Source organism: Nuphar pumila, chromosome 7 (assembly GCF_984573655.1).
Source record: "Nuphar pumila chromosome 7, dmNupPumi1.hap1.1, whole genome shotgun sequence".
Classification (NCBI taxonomy): domain Eukaryota; kingdom Viridiplantae; phylum Streptophyta; class Magnoliopsida; order Nymphaeales; family Nymphaeaceae; genus Nuphar; species Nuphar pumila.
The window spans coordinates 25,141,587-25,160,158 of record NC_143255.1 but is presented as its reverse complement, the minus strand read 5'-3'; the positions used below and the strand labels follow the sequence as shown (position 1 = coordinate 25,160,158).

The 18,572-nt window shown below is 36.5% G+C and overlaps 1 protein-coding gene across 3 annotated transcripts; it reads left to right on the top strand.

Annotated features, from left to right (window-relative positions):
- The first annotated feature begins 8,923 nt into the window (after nt 1–8,923).
- LOC149831577 (uncharacterized) lies at nt 8,924–14,491 on the top strand. 3 transcript variants are annotated; one of them, XM_090012130.1, is made up of 2 exons: nt 8,924–9,790; nt 14,217–14,491. In XM_090012130.1, exon 1 carries the CDS (start codon nt 8,964–8,966, stop codon nt 9,768–9,770), a length of 807 nt encoding a protein of 268 aa, XP_089868256.1. In that variant the 5' UTR covers nt 8,924–8,963; the 3' UTR covers nt 9,771–9,790; nt 14,217–14,491. The 3 variants fall into 3 exon arrangements, with proteins under 3 accessions (XP_089868256.1, XP_089868255.1, XP_089868257.1); XM_090012129.1 differs by having other exon boundaries at nt 14,203–14,491; XM_090012131.1 differs by having other exon boundaries at nt 14,142–14,491.
- The last annotated feature ends 4,081 nt before the right edge of the window (nt 14,492–18,572 follow it).

Genomic DNA, 18,572 nt, shown 5'->3' with positions numbered 1-18,572 from the left:
ATATAAAACTCAAATCTAATCATTTTCAAAGAAAAATGAGTTTGATTTCTTCTATAATTCAATAACTTTTACAAAGAAAATCTTGATTTTAAAATTAATCCAACCTAGATCCTCTGTACTTAACCCATAAAAACAAGGTTTAATGCTTGAATGGCCTATGCTGAACCCCGTAGATGTTGAAAAACATGAAATCCTATACCTTAATATGTTTTTTGTTTGGTTAAAATACTACACACAAAAACAAATCTCAAATAAAACGTAGCGCTCCCAAGACCTCTTCGAAACACAAAAGAGATGATAGAACCATTTTTCAACACATGTGGTTGTTGTCCATGGCCAGGGTACAAACCTTGCATTAGACCCAAAACACTAAAAACAAGTCAAAATACGAATACAATCGGCTAATATGGATGGTCTCTATAATCCTAGAGTAGAAGGCTTATCTAGGCAACAATGGTCTCTATAATGGTTGGCTAGAAGGTTGGTTCTCTCTTCTCCATTGCGCTCTCTCTTTCAAAGTGGTGTATGGTGAAAAGAAGGAGACTCAACCTCTTTAAATAGAGGAGGGTTGGGTTTCCTACTTGGATTTCAACTCCTAGGTAACGCACCCTTATAGTTTCTAAAAAGAAAATCAACTTCTCAGTTCCCAACTAGTTTTCTTTTTTCAAAAATTTGGGCTCCTCAAGTGGTCCCATGCATAGACTATGAATCCTTTTAATTAGATCCATGATCCAACATAGGGTCCACTCCTATGATCCAATGTATTATACTAACCCTTTTTTAAAATGAATAATAATTAATTATAATGAGCCAATACCTATGAATCTTTCGTGATTAAAAGCATTCACATCAAAATCTTATTAATTCAAAGAAAAATTCTCATTAATTAAATTTTTTGGGTTTCAAAAAATGCTTAGTATTACATTATACCCCCTAAAAGAAATTTGTCTACGAAATTAGAACTTACCAAATAGGTGTGGATATCGCTCATGCATATTGTTCTCAGGTTCTTAGGTGCACTCCTCCAATCCGTGATGTTGGCAATGCACTTTCATAAATGACTTTGATCTACCATGATGAACCTTCTCCCCATGATCCATAATATCCACTAGGCTCTCATCTATCGTCAAATTCTTTTGTACGTCGATGCCTCATACTAAATGATATGTGAGGGATCTAGTACATACTTCTTTAGCATCAAAACATGAAAAATATTATGGATGTGAGAATACTAAGGTAGAAGTGTCACTCAATACACCAATTCTCCAATCCTTTCTAGGATTTCAAAGGAACTGATATATCGAGGACTAAGCTTCATCTTACCAAATCCAAAAACACTCTTTGATGGCGATACCAGAATGAAAACATAATCCTTCACGGCAAAGCTGAGCTCCCTACGCCTTTGATCCAGATAGCTTTTCGATCTAATCTGCACTGTGATCAAATGTTGACAAATTTGTTGCACATGATCTATGTAGTGTTGAATTGCCATTGGGGATTCTACTATCCTAACACCAACTTTATTCTAGCATATCGAAGATCTCCAACGACTGTAGTAGTCCTCCAAGCCTCTGATTCTCAATCTTTACCTTCTATCAGGTAATGCATTTGGATACAAAATCTACCACATCTCGCTTTATTCCATTCCACCAAAAAGTCTTATGTAGATTGTTGAATATTTTTCTTCTCCCTGGGTGTAACGAATACTTAGACTTGTGTGCTTCAGTAACCAACTCTTCTTTGAGGGCTTTAGTAACCCACTATCTTTTTTTGAAATTGATGGTCCCGTTTTAGTCTCACACGTGTTCTTAAACTCAAGATCCTCTATTTGCAATAGTTCTATATGCTTCATGATCTCGGGTCAAGCTTTCATACCTGCACAATAGATCTGCCCAACTTCGTCTACAAATGACTGCCACTTAACAAACTCTTCCAACATATTCTAACTCTGACCAATCAAACTAATAGCTGAAACTTATGCTTTCTTACTTAAAGCATCAACCAGTACATTTACTTTTCTTGGGTGGTAAGAGATGAAAAACTCGTAATGCTTAAGGAACTCTAGCTACTTACACTGCCTTAAGTTTAAGTTCTTCTGTGAGAAATATATTTGAGGCTCTTATGATCAGAGAAAACCTCAAATTGTTCACAATAAAGATAGTGACACCAAAATTTTAGGGCAAATACAATAACTGCCAACTCCAAATCATGAGTTGGGTAGATCATTTTATGTACTTTTAGTTACCTGAACATATAAGTGATTACCTTACCGTGTTGCATTAAGAAACAACCCAATTTGGTTCTTGATACATTATTGTAAAGCATAAAGCCTCTTGACCCTGACAACAGAGTAAACACTGAAGCTAAGGTCAACTTACTCTTTAACTCTTGGAAGCTCTCTTCACATAGCTGCATCAATACAAATTTCATACCCTTCTATAACAACTTTGTCATCGGAGCAGCTATTCAGGAAAAATCTTGGATTAACCTGTGATAATATCTAGCTAATCCCAAGAAACTTCTTATTTTTGTTATATTCTTTGGCTACTTTGAAGACAATACCAATTTCACCTTAGTTGGATCTACCTCTATACAATTGCCCAAGATGACATGACTGATGAATATAACTTGATCCAGTCAAAATTTGTACTTCAAGAACTTAGCATAGAGCTTATGTTCTCTTAGTGTTTCCAGCATAATTCGTAAATGCTATTTGTGCTCTTCCTTACTTTTCGAGAATATCAGGATATCATCGATAAAAATAATCATAAATTGGTTTAGTCATGACAAAAAACTCGGTTCATCATGTCCATGAATGATGTTAGTGCATTTGTGAGTCCAAAAGACATCACTAAAAACTTGTAATGCTATATCTGGACTTGAAAACGGTCTTCTTGAAGCCCTCTTTTTTGATCATCAATTGATGATATTATGACCGAAGGTCAATCTTCGAGAACACCTTGGTTGTGCGTAACTTTTCAAACAAGTCATCTATCCTTGGCAAAGGGTATTTGTTATTTACAGTTATCTGATTTAGTATTTGATAATCGATGTACAACCTTATCGATCTAGCCTTTTTCTTGATAAACAAGATCAGTGCATCCCAAGGTAACACGCTCGATCTAATAAACTCTTTGTTAAGAATCTTCTGCAACTGCTTCTTCAATTTTATAAGTTTAGTCAATGCCAGTCGATATGGTGCTTTTGAAACAGGGGCCATTCCAAGCACCAACTCAATAGAAAATTTGGTCTCATGTGGATGTGGTAATCTAAGTAATTCCTTCAAAAAAATATCAGAGAACTCTCTGGCAATGCTCATATCATGCTTGCCAAGAATATAGCATAACTTTGTTTACAACACTTTGTTATCTTTAACGTCGATGCAATATTTAACTCACCAATAGGTCCTGTCGCTTGAAATTCCATCGTTGCTTGATTGGGTCACCCTAAAAGAGTCACATCATGCAGAGATAATCACATCATGCCGAGATAATCAATCCATCCCCAAAATAACATTGTAAATGACCATATCAAGTAAAATGAGATCGACTGACAACTATTGTCCACCAATCACTACTTTAATCTCAAGAAGATACTTAGTACACCGAGAATATGCTCCTAATGATCATGACTTCTAGTCCAGTCTCTAGATTAGACAATGATACTTCAAGCAAGTCAACGAATAGAGTAAAAATAAATGAATGTGTAGCACCATAATCAAACATAACTCGCGTAAGATGGCAAAAACAGTAGTACCTTCAATCAGTCTGCTTTGGTTGTTCAGTTCTATGGTCATGGTAGCATACACTCGCCCATTATTCCCTCTCTACACCTGTTACTGGGGAGGTTTCTGCTATGATTGGTTACCTTGAACTCCCTACTTGTTTAAACAAAATTGAGCAATATGCCCTTGGTGCCCACATTGGAAGCAAACACCTGAATTGAGAGGGCAAACTCCGACGAGATGATTCTTGTTATAATGTTGACAAGTTTGTTGGGTATTTGGTTGCTGCAGCTACCTCTGCTATTGGCAAGATTAGATTTATGCCTTTTAAATGGTGTTTGTTGTGCTTTGCCACTCAAAAATTATTGCTTGTGATCCCACCATTTCTAGTTAGCTTCTTGGATTGATCCCCATGGATCTCTTCCATTCGTTCATCGGTCAGCTAGTCATCACTCAAAACCTCAATTTATCCTTGAGTTCTCGAACATACTTGGTTGTCCTAGCCTTATTATTAGCAAATAAATTCAGACAGTAACATTCGAGACTCCTAAATTTGGTAGTATAATCTATTAGACTTATGCTCATTTGAGTCAATTTTAAGAATTCTTGGTGCTTTGTATTATGGGCATACTGAGGGAAATATGTCTCTAAGAATACCTCATGGAAAGCTCCCTAGGGAATATAGTTTCTACTAGAAAATATTACTTCTCTAATTGTGTCCCACCATTTTCTGGCATTTCCCTTAAACTGATATGTGCCAAAGTCAATCTACCTATCCTTAGGTACTGGCAGAAGTCGAAAAATACACTCAATTTTCTTGATTTAGTTCTCTACGACATCCAGGTCAGCCTTCCCTAAATAAGTTGGAGGGTCCAACATCAAGAATTTCTCGTAAGTCACTCCACCATGGTTATGGTTCATGCATGATGATAAGTGCTAACCATTCTAGTTTTGAAGATGGGTATTTACAGTTTGGCCAAGTTATTAAGGGCATCAATTACGAAGACTCTTTATTTCTGCCACTCATTAGTACGATGCGACATCTATAAACCAACCCAACAAAGAGCCCATTTTAATTTATTCTTATATCAAACTTATCCCCTTAGTCTTGATCCTACAATCTAGATAGCTTACACTACGTATATTATATTAACCATCACAAAATTTTAAGTATAAAAAAATTATTATTCACAAGATATCCCTTACCAATGATGTAGAGACTGCTTTTGGATCAAAAACTTATGGATCATGATTATTTTTCTAAACAAGCTCTGATACCAACTCTGTAACAACCCAAAAACTCACCCTAAATATCATAATTTTTTAAAATTAAAAAAGATCTTTATATAAAAGAGAAAATACATCCTATGAATCTGGGGCATAATACAAGTTTAGAACCCACGTTCCACCATCAAACCAACTATTTATTTCAAACCTTTGATGAAACAAAATAGTTCAAATTAATAAATAAAAATTAATAAACTTCAACTTAACTTCATAATTTATATCCAATACATACTGTTTAGAAAAAAAATACTCAATAATTCATAGATCCGTCCTCTCTAGCACTAGTCTATCCATCACGTTGTTCATCTATGTTTGAGTCTCACTATATGAAATAATGGGTGAAACCCATAATAATTATACAAAACATTTACATAATCTAACAATATGACAAAGAATAAATCTAAGAAATATAAACCTTATAATGTTAAAGTACATAAAATAATTCAAATGTGCTTATAATCACATACGATACATAAACCAATGCATAAGGTAACTTTTGAATGCCTAAGCATGCTACTTGCTATCAATTTAAGTTTTCTCCAGACCCCATTGTGGGTAATGTTCACAGGCAAAAACCGAAGTACAAGGCAATCTCCAAGGCTATATTTTTTCACATACACAATTATATTTTATTGACCTGGTATACACCATCCCCAGGCAACCTCAAGATACAACACACATACCATTCTTGGGTCTCAATGGTGATAAATGTTTCCTACTACCATGGTCGAGGACAATGAGCAACCTATTGTGCTCTTAGAAAAAAAAATTTATAGAGTTCAGTATCACCCTGTCCCCCATGATAGCCATCTAAGGTTCCCACCATCTTATAGGACAACCAAGGAGCAAATATTAGTACATTGTTTGAGTATCTTTTATATCTTTAACTTTAATATATTTTTTCCATAAAAAATGATTTTGGATCCACAACATTCATGACATGCACCTATGTCACATGAGCTCCATCCAATTCAAACATGCATATCATCTCATGCATTATTTGATTGGGTTATCTCCTCGCTGAGACACAATAGTATACCCATCGTGTGCTAATTATGTCATTTATCCTATGTATCATGATAAAATTTAAACTTCGCATTTAAATAATTTTCAAAAGAATTTATACCAACACACTGCCTTAATAGGTCTATATGTCATTCAATAGTATGCCACAAAGTCATCTGATTCACCTCTTAAATTGTCTCATGCATACAAGCAAAACAATGTACTAACTCAAGACTGAGAACACAAAAACTTATCTGACATTAAAAATTGTCATAAATCGTACATAACGATTTAGGATTTGATATTTTAACTGAAGGTACATACACATCTTAAATATATACCCTTAAATCTTAGACCTTAACTCATTACAAATCAGAAAATAAAAATTTTGGAATATAGACTATTTTCTTGATTATGAATCTTATCCAATTCATTCATTTCAAAATAATATCCGTTATAAATCGTTTAGAAAGAATTAGACATTGAGATTTTTACTGTAGGTGACTTGATATGTTACGTTGAAGCCCATAAAATTTCAGAATTTAATTTGATATCAGTTGAGAGATAAAAATCTTGAAATATACTGTTTCTGTTACTTAATGAAACTTGTCATGAGAACTACAAATTTTGGACCAACTTTGTCTCTAAAACGTGAGAAGTCAACCTCTGTGATTTAAAACATGTGTTCTTTCATATTTAGACTAACATATCCTAAAATCTAAGCTATAAATTCTGAGTATTTTGGGAGATATGATTTTTACAAAAATACTCTATCTTTGTAGACTTACAGTCAGGACATAATATATGTTTCATTTTGCATATGACATATCTCTCAATCCACAACTCATCTGAGGCTAAAATTTGACCTATGACTACTTCTACACGTATTTAATATCTCTACTAAATTTCAAGATTTACGGATTTGTGGTTTGGGAGAATTAGATTTATCTTTCTGATTGGTTGAACTAAAATAGCATAACACAAATTCTAGTTTTTCAAGAAATTTAAGATAACTTCAAGAAATTCATCCAACGAAATAAAAGTACATGTGCACATCAAGAACAACATCAAAATAAATTTTAAAGGCATTAATCATGATGTATATAACAAAAATTCATCACCTAACATAAATATAAAACCTAAATTCAATTATTTTTTAAAAGAAAACGAGTTTGATTTCTTCTATAATTCAAAACGCTTTTTTACAAAGGAAATCTTGGTTTTAAAATTAATTCAACCTGAATCCCCTATACTCAATCGATAAAAATAAGGTTCAATGCTTAAATGGTCTATATTAAATCCCATACATGATGAAAATTGTGAAATCTCATGCCATATTGCAGTTTTTGTTATGTTAAAACATTGCACCTAAAAATGAAGCTCAAATCGTAATGTAGCACTATCAAGATTTCTTCAGAACGTGAAAGATATCACAAATCTCTTTCCTAACATGTGGTTGTTGTTTATGAACAAAGTACAGACCTTGCATCAGACCCAACACATTAAAAATAAACTAAAACACGAATACGATTGGCTAATATAGCCGATCATTGAAAAAACTCGTAGAGTAAAAGGCTTACCTAAGCAACAACGATCTCTACAATGACTGGCTAGAAGGCTGGTCATCTCTTCTCCCCCTCTCTCTCATTGTGGTCTACGGAAAAAAGAATAAGACTCAGCCCTTTTAAATAGAGGAGGTTGGGTTTCCTACTTGGATTCTAACTTCTAGGTGACACCCTCCTTGTAGTTTAAAAAAAAATCAACTCCCTAGTTCTCTACCAGTTTTTTTTCTTTCTAAAATTTGGACTCTTCAAGTGGTCCCATGCATGGGCTATGGATCCTCTCCATTAGGTCCATGATCCAATATATGGTTAATTTTTAGAATCCAATGTATTATACTAACTTTTTTTTAAAAATAAATAATAATTAATTATAATGAGCCTCTGTACCTAAAAATCTTTCATAATTAAAAGCATTTACATTAAAATCTTATTAATTAAAAAAAATCTAATTGATTTTTTTTTTTGGAAAATGCTTAGTATTACATAACTACTCTTTTAAAAGAATTTCATCTACAAAATTAGAACTTGCCAAATAAGTTTAGATATCACTCATACGTATCCTTAGGTTCTGAGGTACACTCCTCCAACCTGTGATGTTGCCAATACACTTTCATCAACGAAATCAATCTATCACAAAACACTTTCTTCCTGCAATCTACAATTTTTATTGATATCTAATTCATTGTCAAATTCTCCTATACATAAACCACCTCATATTAAATGATGCCCGAGAGATGTAGTAAGTATAGACTACACTAGGTTACCTAATAGTTTTGAGACAAAACTCCAACACGGGCTTGACATGTTTTCCATTGGATTGAGTTTGTAGCTCAGCTTGGGTTCATGTTTAGCAGAGTTGAGCTCAACCTTGCCTGGACATTAAATGAGACAAGCCAAACACGATGTAAAAACATTTCATGTTATTTATATATTATATATATTACACTTAGTAGTTCATATTTTATGTATATATTTTTTATTTATCCTTTTGTTTTTTATACATTTTTTTTAATATATTATATATAAAGTATATATATTTTATGTATACGAGCTCTCCTGTGCCTAACAGGCTTGCCAACTACGTGAACCAATCAGGAATGAGCTTGTAACGAGCAGAGTCGTCGCGAGCTGCTCGGCTTGTTTAGCAGCCTAGCACCGTTGAAAGCAGAAGTTAAGAATTAAAGATATCTAAAGCAGATTTACTCTGCTACAACGGATCTAGTTTGGTACCCAATCCGGATTTCAAACCTGTCACACGATATTGGATTCCGATGCACTATGACCCGACCCATTTGGGTTTGGCTTTAAAGTTTAAACCCGAAAAAAATCACACAAAATTAGGGTTTCAAGCCGCGAAGCCTTTCAGAGGGGGGGAAGAAGCTACTATGAGCGGGCGGTTCCCCTCTTTCCTCCTCAAATCTGCCTCCCAAAACCGTAATTTTCTCTCGAATCGATCGAGGTATACCAACCTTCTTCTTCGGAATTCCGATCTTCTTGGGTTTTACTCGAATGGCTCCTCAGTTCTTAGGGGGAACTGTTGCGATTCCGATGGTTTATCTCGCGAATCGTCGGAAAATTCTTGTAGTTCTCGCCCATTGCCGTTAGGGTTTCGTTCGACAAGGACGTCGAGCTTTTCAGATCTTTCTCTGCGTTTGGATTGCTTGAGAAGACCAGGGTTTTGCGACCCGAGGGTGAAATCCAGGGAGATTTCGAGCGTCGCGCAAGAATCATCGAAAACAGGGGCGGAGACGACTGCCCATGGCGGAGGTGGGGCTAGCAAGGTGGTCTCGGAGATTGTTGATGAGGTCGCCGGACTGACGTTGTTGGAAATCGCTGACCTGACGGAGATTTTGAGGAAGAAATTCGGTGTTGATGAGATGCCAATCATGGCGGTGATGATGCCGGGGATGGGCGTGGGCGGCGTGTCAGCGGCCGGCCGGGCCGGGGCTGCTAAGGCGGAGGAGAAGAAGGCCGAGAAGACGGCGTTCGATTTGAAGTTGGAGAGCTTTGACGCTGCGGCGAAGATCAAGATCATCAAGGAGGTGAGGACGTTCACCGATTTGGGCCTCAAGGAAGCCAAGGATTTGGTGGAGAAGACGCCCACATTGTTGAAGAAAGGGGTTCTGAAGGAAGAAGCAGAGAAAATCATAGAGAAGATGAAAGCTGTCGGCGCGAAAGTCATAATGGAATGAAGAAATGTTGTTCCTTCTTGGTGAGTGATTCTGCTCTTTCCAGGATCAAAATGTTTTGATTCTCTTTACGTGTTAAATGATCTGTTTTGATCAATGGAAGTTCAGTTCTACTCTTTCTTCCCCAATATAACATTTGTGGCTTGTATTGTTAGTGAAGGAATCCCCCATTTTTTCCCATTTAAGCTTTGCAATTCTCTCTTTGGAATGTTACAACTTGAGTTGGTTAATGATGGTGTGGTTGATAAGAATACCATCTGGATGAACATAATCAGTACTCAGTGGGGAAACTCAATTTATGAGTGTTTGGGGAGCACCCAACTTTCATCTGTAGGGGTCCTAGTGAATTTGAGGAACTGTGACAATTTTTGGCCACTCTTTCTTAGGAATGTTGTAATTCAAGTGAAACATGATATTTTTTAAATAATTCAACTGGAATCTGAAATCTTGTTCGCTTGCAGAATCTTAAATCATCTTAGCTTTGCTATTGAATCCTGGTTGTTATTTAGGATGATGCAATCCGTCATTTAGAGTTGCGTCCTGATTTGATCATCATCGGATTGGTTTCAGTTGAAGCTGTGCAGGGTTCAAATTTTGCATTGTTAGTTGTATTATTGGTCTCAATTCAAAGTCACCTTATGCCAAACTATGTCATAGAATTTCCAAAATGTCATCACAACCAACTAAGCCACACAGTTAGAGAAGGCTAGGGAAAATGGTGATGAAAATGGGAAAAGAAAGTACAGTTAGGATGGTGATTCCCTGGGAACCAGAATCTCTCAAAGAGAGATAATTGTGATGTATATTTTTCTACTTCTTCATTAATCTTATAAGAGATTTTTCTCTTTATAAAGTCATCCTCCTTCCTTTGGCTAGCTGTTATTTCAGGAGAATGGCCCTTCCATATTTTTCTCATCATTCGAACAACGAACTTTATATAACTTAGTTAAACAGTTAAAATGTAGAGTGAAAGGGTAATTACAATAGATAAATCTCAAGTAAAAAAACTGTTAGGATAAAAACTAAGGCCCTGTTTGGATGACAGGGGCCAAAACCCGGTTTTCGCAAACTTGGTTTGCCAAAAACCTATGTCACACAGGTGCGGGTGCGGGTATGGGTGCGGATGCGGGGATGCGGCATTTCAAAAAAACTTGAGTGTGGGGGTGCGGGGAGGATATATATATATATAATTTTTAACAGTTTTAAGTTAACACTACATGTATTTGTGTGCATTTATGTGTGTGTGTGTGTATATATATATATATATGGATAAAAATTGACTTGATTAGGGTTAACTGAATCTACTTTTGGATAGAAATGGACCTCAATGTGGTTGACTTCACATAACACATGAAGTTGTGTCCAAGTGTCGCACCCGCCTGGGTGTGGGTGTGACGCGGGTGCGGTGCCCTGTTAGAAGAGTCCGTGTGACAGCCAAAAACCAATCATTATAGGTTGTTTGGGTGACCAAAAACCTGGTTTTCAGGGTTTTTAGTCACAGAAAATCGAAAAAAGGCCTACCATTTCCCTATCAGCCATGAACTATGAAAAATAAAAAGCGATGGTCGGCCAGCCACCAAATGTTGAAAAATTGAGAAAAAAGCTGGCTTTTTCAGGCCATCGCAGAGTAGTACCACCCTCCCCAAGTAGTACCACCGGCCAGAAAATGGCCGGATGTGGAAGAGGGTGGAAGATGTGGTGGCACCAAAAAGGGTGGGAAGGGAGAGGAGGTGGCCCCCTTCCAATAAACTTGGTTGAAAAAACTGGGTGAGGGGGATGGGGCCTCTAAATCTGGTTTGGTGGCACCCAAACAGCCACCAAACCCAGTTTTTGGTGCAAAACTTGGTTTGACACCAAAACGAGGCTTCCAACCCGGTTTTAGGTGTCATCCAAACAATACTTAAGTAAAACTTGAAGTAAACTTTGGTAAATTAGTTAGTTAGGCTAGCCCGCACTATTAGAGATGAGGGTGCCACTTTATCTAACTGTGTGGACCATGGATGAGGCTCCACGGGCACATGGCCCTATGACCTAGTGCCAACAATCTCACACTCGACCATGTGGGCCGAATCACAACATAGTAGTTTGCTCCAGAGTCTTCAACTGAGGAAGCATGAGCGAGAAGCGATTCGGGAAGCAAAAGCGGTAAGCGAGACACTTTTAAAATTTTATGAAGCGGGAAGTACCTGGAAACAAAAAGGGAAGAAGCAAATAGAAATAGAGTTTTTCTGATATTGGGCAAAAAAAATTTGTTAAAGATCCAAGCTCCCCCCTGCCCCCCCCCCCCCCAAAAAAAAAAAAGAAAAAAGAAAACTCACTTCTTGATATTGGAAAGCGAGTGAGAAGTAAGCGGGAAGCGAGCTTCCCATTTAAAAGGGTTGCTTCCCTGCACGCTTCGAAAGTCACGCTTTTCAAAGCACGTTTGGGCAAAGTGTGCTTCCACGAGTCCTATAGCATTTTCGCTAACCCTGGTTTACTCTCACTATTTAAAATGTTAAATTAAAATACGATTATGAGGTTCACTGCTCTTTCATAACCAATTTATTATGATTTAGGCATGTATTTATATATCAATTTATTAGATATGTCTGTCATTAAGAGGTTATTAATACTAGGCAGATAAAAATTCATCCTTGCATGCTTAATCATGAAATTCGTAGCTCTGATTCACATGGAGGTATTGGCTTCAATTCTCATGGAGTTCTCACCTCCAATTTTATTAACTTTCGTTGATGTTTTTAGCTTCAAATATTTAATAAAGTGGCTTCCTCAAACGGTTAAAAATAATAATGCATGCAATCAATATATATCTTGAGCTATGTAGCATGTTCCGAATTTTCTTAACAAAAAATGTAAAAACATCATATTTATCACATTCATGCTTTTCAGAAAGAATAAATTTAAAATTATCTGCCCCTTGTTCCTTTAAAAAACGCAAATATTTCAATAACATTATCTTCGTGCTGGCAAACTGTAAGAAAAGAAAACACATTCAACATAAGGGACACATTTTCTTGTCTTATATCTAACATTTACACTTGTCTAGACTCCTTTCCATCCACTAATATTGATCAATTTATTGCTCCCACTAACATAAAAGTGTTCAAGCATTTAAGTAATCATAATAATCAACATAGTTATCAATTAAATTTGTATAGGGAAAATCATCCTATACTTGAAAAAAAAATATTTTCATACATTCAAATAAAACATCTTTTTTTTTATTGAAAGGCAAGCTGGGTTAGGATGACCCCCGCCAATTATTATTCAACGGACCACTGGGGTTTGAACCTGCAATGTCCCACCACAAGGAGACATGCACTGACAGCTCCTACCAACCACACAGAGCCCCCATTGGTTCAAATCACCCAGGACATCAAAATAAGTGTTGTTGCTTATATAAACCCGATGCTATCTAGATTTGTTCTCTTGCATGTCCACATTTTGTCCTTGCTTTTAGGAATATGTTAGGATTTGTCTTAATTCATCCACTAACCTAAAAAGTCATAACCTAAAAAAGTCATGATCCCCAAAGTGACTCCGTACGTAGATAACATCAAGTCTCTCCTTTTTTCCTTTATTGTTGTCTGTTGTTTTGATAATGCTTTTTCACGTGTACAAGTTTTCTACACTTGTAACACTGAACTTGAGAGGCGTTACTTTGTGGCTTACGGAATACTAGATCGCCTTTGTTGTTAAATTTGCCAAATTGCTTATTTTGACCATTTTTGAAATGATAGGATTTTAGTTGAATGTGAATACCACGTTCAACATCTCGGGCTACCATCAACTCATTTTTCTTTTCTTTGATTATGTGCTTCTGTTTTATAGCAAATTGAGCTAGTTATATTTAGATTCTTGGAATAAAGTGTTGTAGTGACCACCTACTGAAAGGGCGGTAAACTGTTCATGATCATAGATATTTGCACTAAATTCTGGTATGAGGTTTTTGACAATGGCTAGATCTTTGGCTTCATGATTTATTAAATTGTTCTTGATTTTTTATTCTTGATTTGTTTATTGGATCTCTTGTTGATTAAATGTGCCATAAAAATTAGAAAAATGACTAGTAAAGTGTGCACTTTCGAGCTAAGCTAAAACTGACAAATTGAATGTGACATATTTTCTCTTTTGAATGTTACAATTTGAGTGGATAATGATGGTGTGTGGGTGATAAGAACACCATTTGGATGACCATGATCAGTAGTGAGTTTGTGGAACGGTGACAATGTTTGGCCTCTCTTTCTTAGTAATGTAATTCAAGTGAAAAATGATTTTTTTTGAAGAATTCAACTGATCTGACATCTTGTTCTCTGCATATTGCACAATCTTGTATCATCTTACCTTTGTTATTGAACACTAAGTGTTGTTTAGGGTGATCCACTCTGTCATTTAGAGTTGAGGCCTGATTTGATAATCATGGGATTAATTTCAGTTGAAGCTGTGCAGGATTCAGATTCATTATTGGTCTCAATTCTTTTTTAAAGCAGTCCCTGGTGCTCATTTGAGCCCATATTTGCTGACACGAAGTTGATGAAATTCACCTTATGCCAAACTATGTAATAGAATTTCCAAAATGTCATCACAGCCGATTAACTTTTGAGAACATTTGTGACAAAGGCCATATTATGGCTGCTAAATTATCAGTGTAATTGAAGATGATAGTTGAAGGAAACTCTAATAATCCCTTTTCCAATTCTTTATAAGGAACTATATTTCATGTAGCGACTAGCAATTGCTGCTTTATGTTTGAACTGTGATGGAATTTATGAGGTCTGGACCCACTCGACCTTGATACCTCAGAGAGGATGTTTCATAAAAAATTTGTTATTGGAGAGAAAGAGAGAGAGAGATGCAAACTGGTTGACATGGGTTGGCTACATGTTCCCTTGACCAAATATGGGTCCTTGTCCAGTCGGATCCACCTATATATGTTCTAGGTCCAAGCTTATTGAGCCAGAAATGTTTTGTTTAGAGCCATGGAGGTTGACTTGAATTGGCATCCAATTAAGGGGTAATCACCACCTGAGTTGGATCTGTGTTTCAAATATACAAATCGGGTCCAATGGGCTCCCTGTCCTTCCGGACTGACGCACGCTAGTTTATTTGAAGCTTTTGACAACTAGGGTTCAATATTAACACACAAATCAGGCCATTGTTTGTCCTGGAGCAGTTTTCACACTGTTGTCAAGCAAAAACCAATAATTATCCACGATGAACATATTTGGATATTCTCTTCCAACCTGGTCCTCTTTTATCTTTTCAATGCAGTAATCAGACACAGCACAACTCAATCCGTTTACTGTGTTTGATTCTAACCTCCGATGCCTAACCGAGTCTTGTAATCAGATCCAGAATCCAATAGAGAAATTGATCTAGTTTGCTACCAAAAATTTCAATCTTTTCAAAAATCAGGATACGAGGGCACAAATTTTTAGTATTTAATATTTTTTATATAAAGAAAGGATTTATCACTAAAAAAATTTCAAGTTTCTCAGAATATAAATAAGCTCATGGAGTTTTACGCTGCGAGGACAGTGATCGTAAGTACGCCAAGCAAAGCCAGCACGGCTAGGTCTCTGATCTTGGGGGTGGTTTCTCCACGTAAATATCAAAAAATAATGTCTGAATATGACAAAGCATGTTAAGTTGTGTGTTTTGTTTTCGACAAATAACTCTGTGTGCTGTGTTTTCATTGATAAAAGACGTACACATGAGTTTCATAGCTTTTGTGTTCACCATCTCAATTCTTTAAATGAGAAAAACTGTGTACAAGGGCTCTTGAATTTGAAATATTGTTTCCAACCGTCATCGGTAAAACATTCAGAGCTGTCCATTCCCTGTTACCAGGCCACTGCTACATTATAGGGGTAATGGATTTTTTTCATGGTATTGTTCATCAGAGGTAGGAAAGGACAAGCATGGCCACTAATCACTTTGGGGCCAAGACGGAAAGAATGGGGGCAATACCATTCTTTCTGCATCTATTAGTGAAATTAGATAGGTTGAATCTCTGGATATGACATAATTATATTTTGTTTAGATAATTCTAGGAAACAATTGAATTACAAACACAATGATCATCATAGACCACCACAAGCATGTGAACGAGTTAATTTGTTTGAAATTGTCAAAATGATCACAAATCTAATAATCATTCAAATGCATATGTTGAGGAAAATGAAATTGAGAATTACTTATATAATATAAAAGCATGATATGCCTACACCACACAAAGAAATATAATATAAAGTTCCACAATGGATGTTTACAATCCATCCACCCGTCAAGTTAGCTAATAGTTCAGAGAGATTCAGATCTATCTGGTGGAAAAGAAAAGCAAATTATTACCAATTATAGAAGTATGAGGAATTTGTAGACCGGGTAAATCCAAATGTGAAGAGTTGAAATTACAACGAATAGCAAACACTTTGCAACACTATAAAGAAAATCCCTCTGAAAAAATCATTTAATAATAGTTTCTTACCAGTCAGAAAAGCTAAATGGCAAACTAAGTTTATGAAGCGCATTAAGATGTGATAATGTGAACACTATTGCTTGATTATGTTCTATACATGTATAATGTCTTATAAAGGCATTTTTGCCTTCTCTTTTTCTTCACATATAGGCTTTTTGTTCTCCCTACAGTCTGAGGCAAAGGTTAGATTGGCCCTTTTTTCTTGTTTGTTTTGTATATATGCGTTACTATTTCTGTTGTAGAGAACCCTGAAACTTCTTCAGGCACTTTTTTTTTTCAATCTACATTTTACATAAGATATTACACCATGACCTTGCAGCTATAAGTCCCATTAAACCCACCTAAGGTGCAATCTTATGTACAAAGCACGGATATCAATAATAGCCTCAGCAATACATAACTGAAGCACTTCATCAAGGATATTGTAGTTTTTCCACGTGTCAAAAATAAGCAACCTAGAAAAAGGCTGATCTTATGTAACATGGAGATGATGATGACATTGGTGAATATGAAGATGATAATGACAGCCATACGATGTGATTAAAAAGACAATGATGAACGATGATGATGAAGTGACATGGTGGTGAAGTAGAAAATGGAGAGGATAAGGAGGATGGTGAAGTACATAAATTTGGGAAGACAATGACGGAACATGGCAATGATGGCATCAATGGTGAAGATTATGGTGGTGGTGATGATGACAAAAGATAGTCATGATGGCATAATTAGGATAGAGAGTAAAAAACTGTAAACGCATCAAATGGCAGGTTTACTCAATGAGCAACTGCCATAATACGCCTCACTGGCTCTCTAGTCAACTAGCAATGTATCTTGGCATATTTGATACCAAACCTAAAGCTCTCAGTAACCTATGAAGTGATCACAATGCCCCCTACTTCTCATGAAATATCAAACAAAAAAAAATCAAGTTTTATCATCACATACTGAAATTTAGGATTAAAAAGAAAATGCATATATGGCATGTGCGACAAGCAACTTACCTTAGGCGAGGAGCTACGTCAGCCCAGTGAAAGCGGATTCGAGACAATGCATATCCTATGTATGCTTAGTACAACGAAATATCTAAAGCAACATAGTCGAACGGGTCAATAAAGCGGGGCGATGCCAAAGTCTTTGGTGTACGTGCGTTCAAGCCTACAAGGGATGGGTGTATCGCCTTCATGTGATGAGCAATCGAGGCTCAATAGAGCTAGCTACACATCCGAATAGGCATAACAGACATTAGAGTAAACATTGAGTTTTCAAGTCACGCCGAACGAGGGGCATATTACATTTCAGTAGCTGCAGACTTCATGGAGCGCAGTGCGCAACCCATGGGTAACTCTCCACTGCGATGAAGAAGACCTTTCGGCCCCCAGCATAAGCTAGTTGCTAGTTTGACATAGTGAAGCTCTCTAACCAAGAGAAATCATCGTCGCTTGACATGCACTCGTTGAACCTATCCCAAGGATACAAGGTTGGGCGGTAAGGCGGGTGATAAGAGCGGGCCTCATGCATGCCTGTTGATACCCATGAAGAATTTGCATACTCGTGAGCACTCCCGTGCACTTGGATATGCTACTCACAAGACATAGGGGTTGCCCACTCCGAACCCAACAATCAAGTTGACACTCTTGATCATATGTTACCAGATGAAGTTACTCTTCCAAGATGCTCTTAGTTATACCATTAACTTCCATATTTCCCACCAAACATGAAAACCCCAACTAAAAAAACAGAAAAGAGAAAAGTACGGATAAACATAATATGACAGGTAGACATGAATAGATATGAAGAATGAATATGTCTTAGTGTGACTACATATCAAAATTGCAATAACAACAAGAAGAAAAAGAACAAGATGGTGATGGTGGTGATGATGAAATCTCACCTCCCTTCCGTTGCGGAGTGTGAACCGCTTTGAATCCCACCACCACCTTCTTCCTTGCTCTTTCTCTTGAAAGAAGAAAAGGAACACAAGCTCTACCGTACTCATACACACAAAAAGAAACACTAAAAACACTTCAAGGCATTATCAAAGGAGCACAAGAAAATAACATAAAGCAAAGAACACACAACACTCATACGTCTAATGCCTCTTTATATAGGCAACACAACCAAAGGAGTTACTACCCACTTATTACTTCATTAACACCACTAACACCATTAACCTTTTACTTCATGGTTACACATTCACTTACAACCTTTCACTTTTTCAAGACTTTTCAACTCCCCACTATTTCACACGTCCTGTCCTCATAAAAAGGACATTTCAACAATGTTAACTCTTATACGTTAACAACATTAACTCATCACTCCCCTTTGAT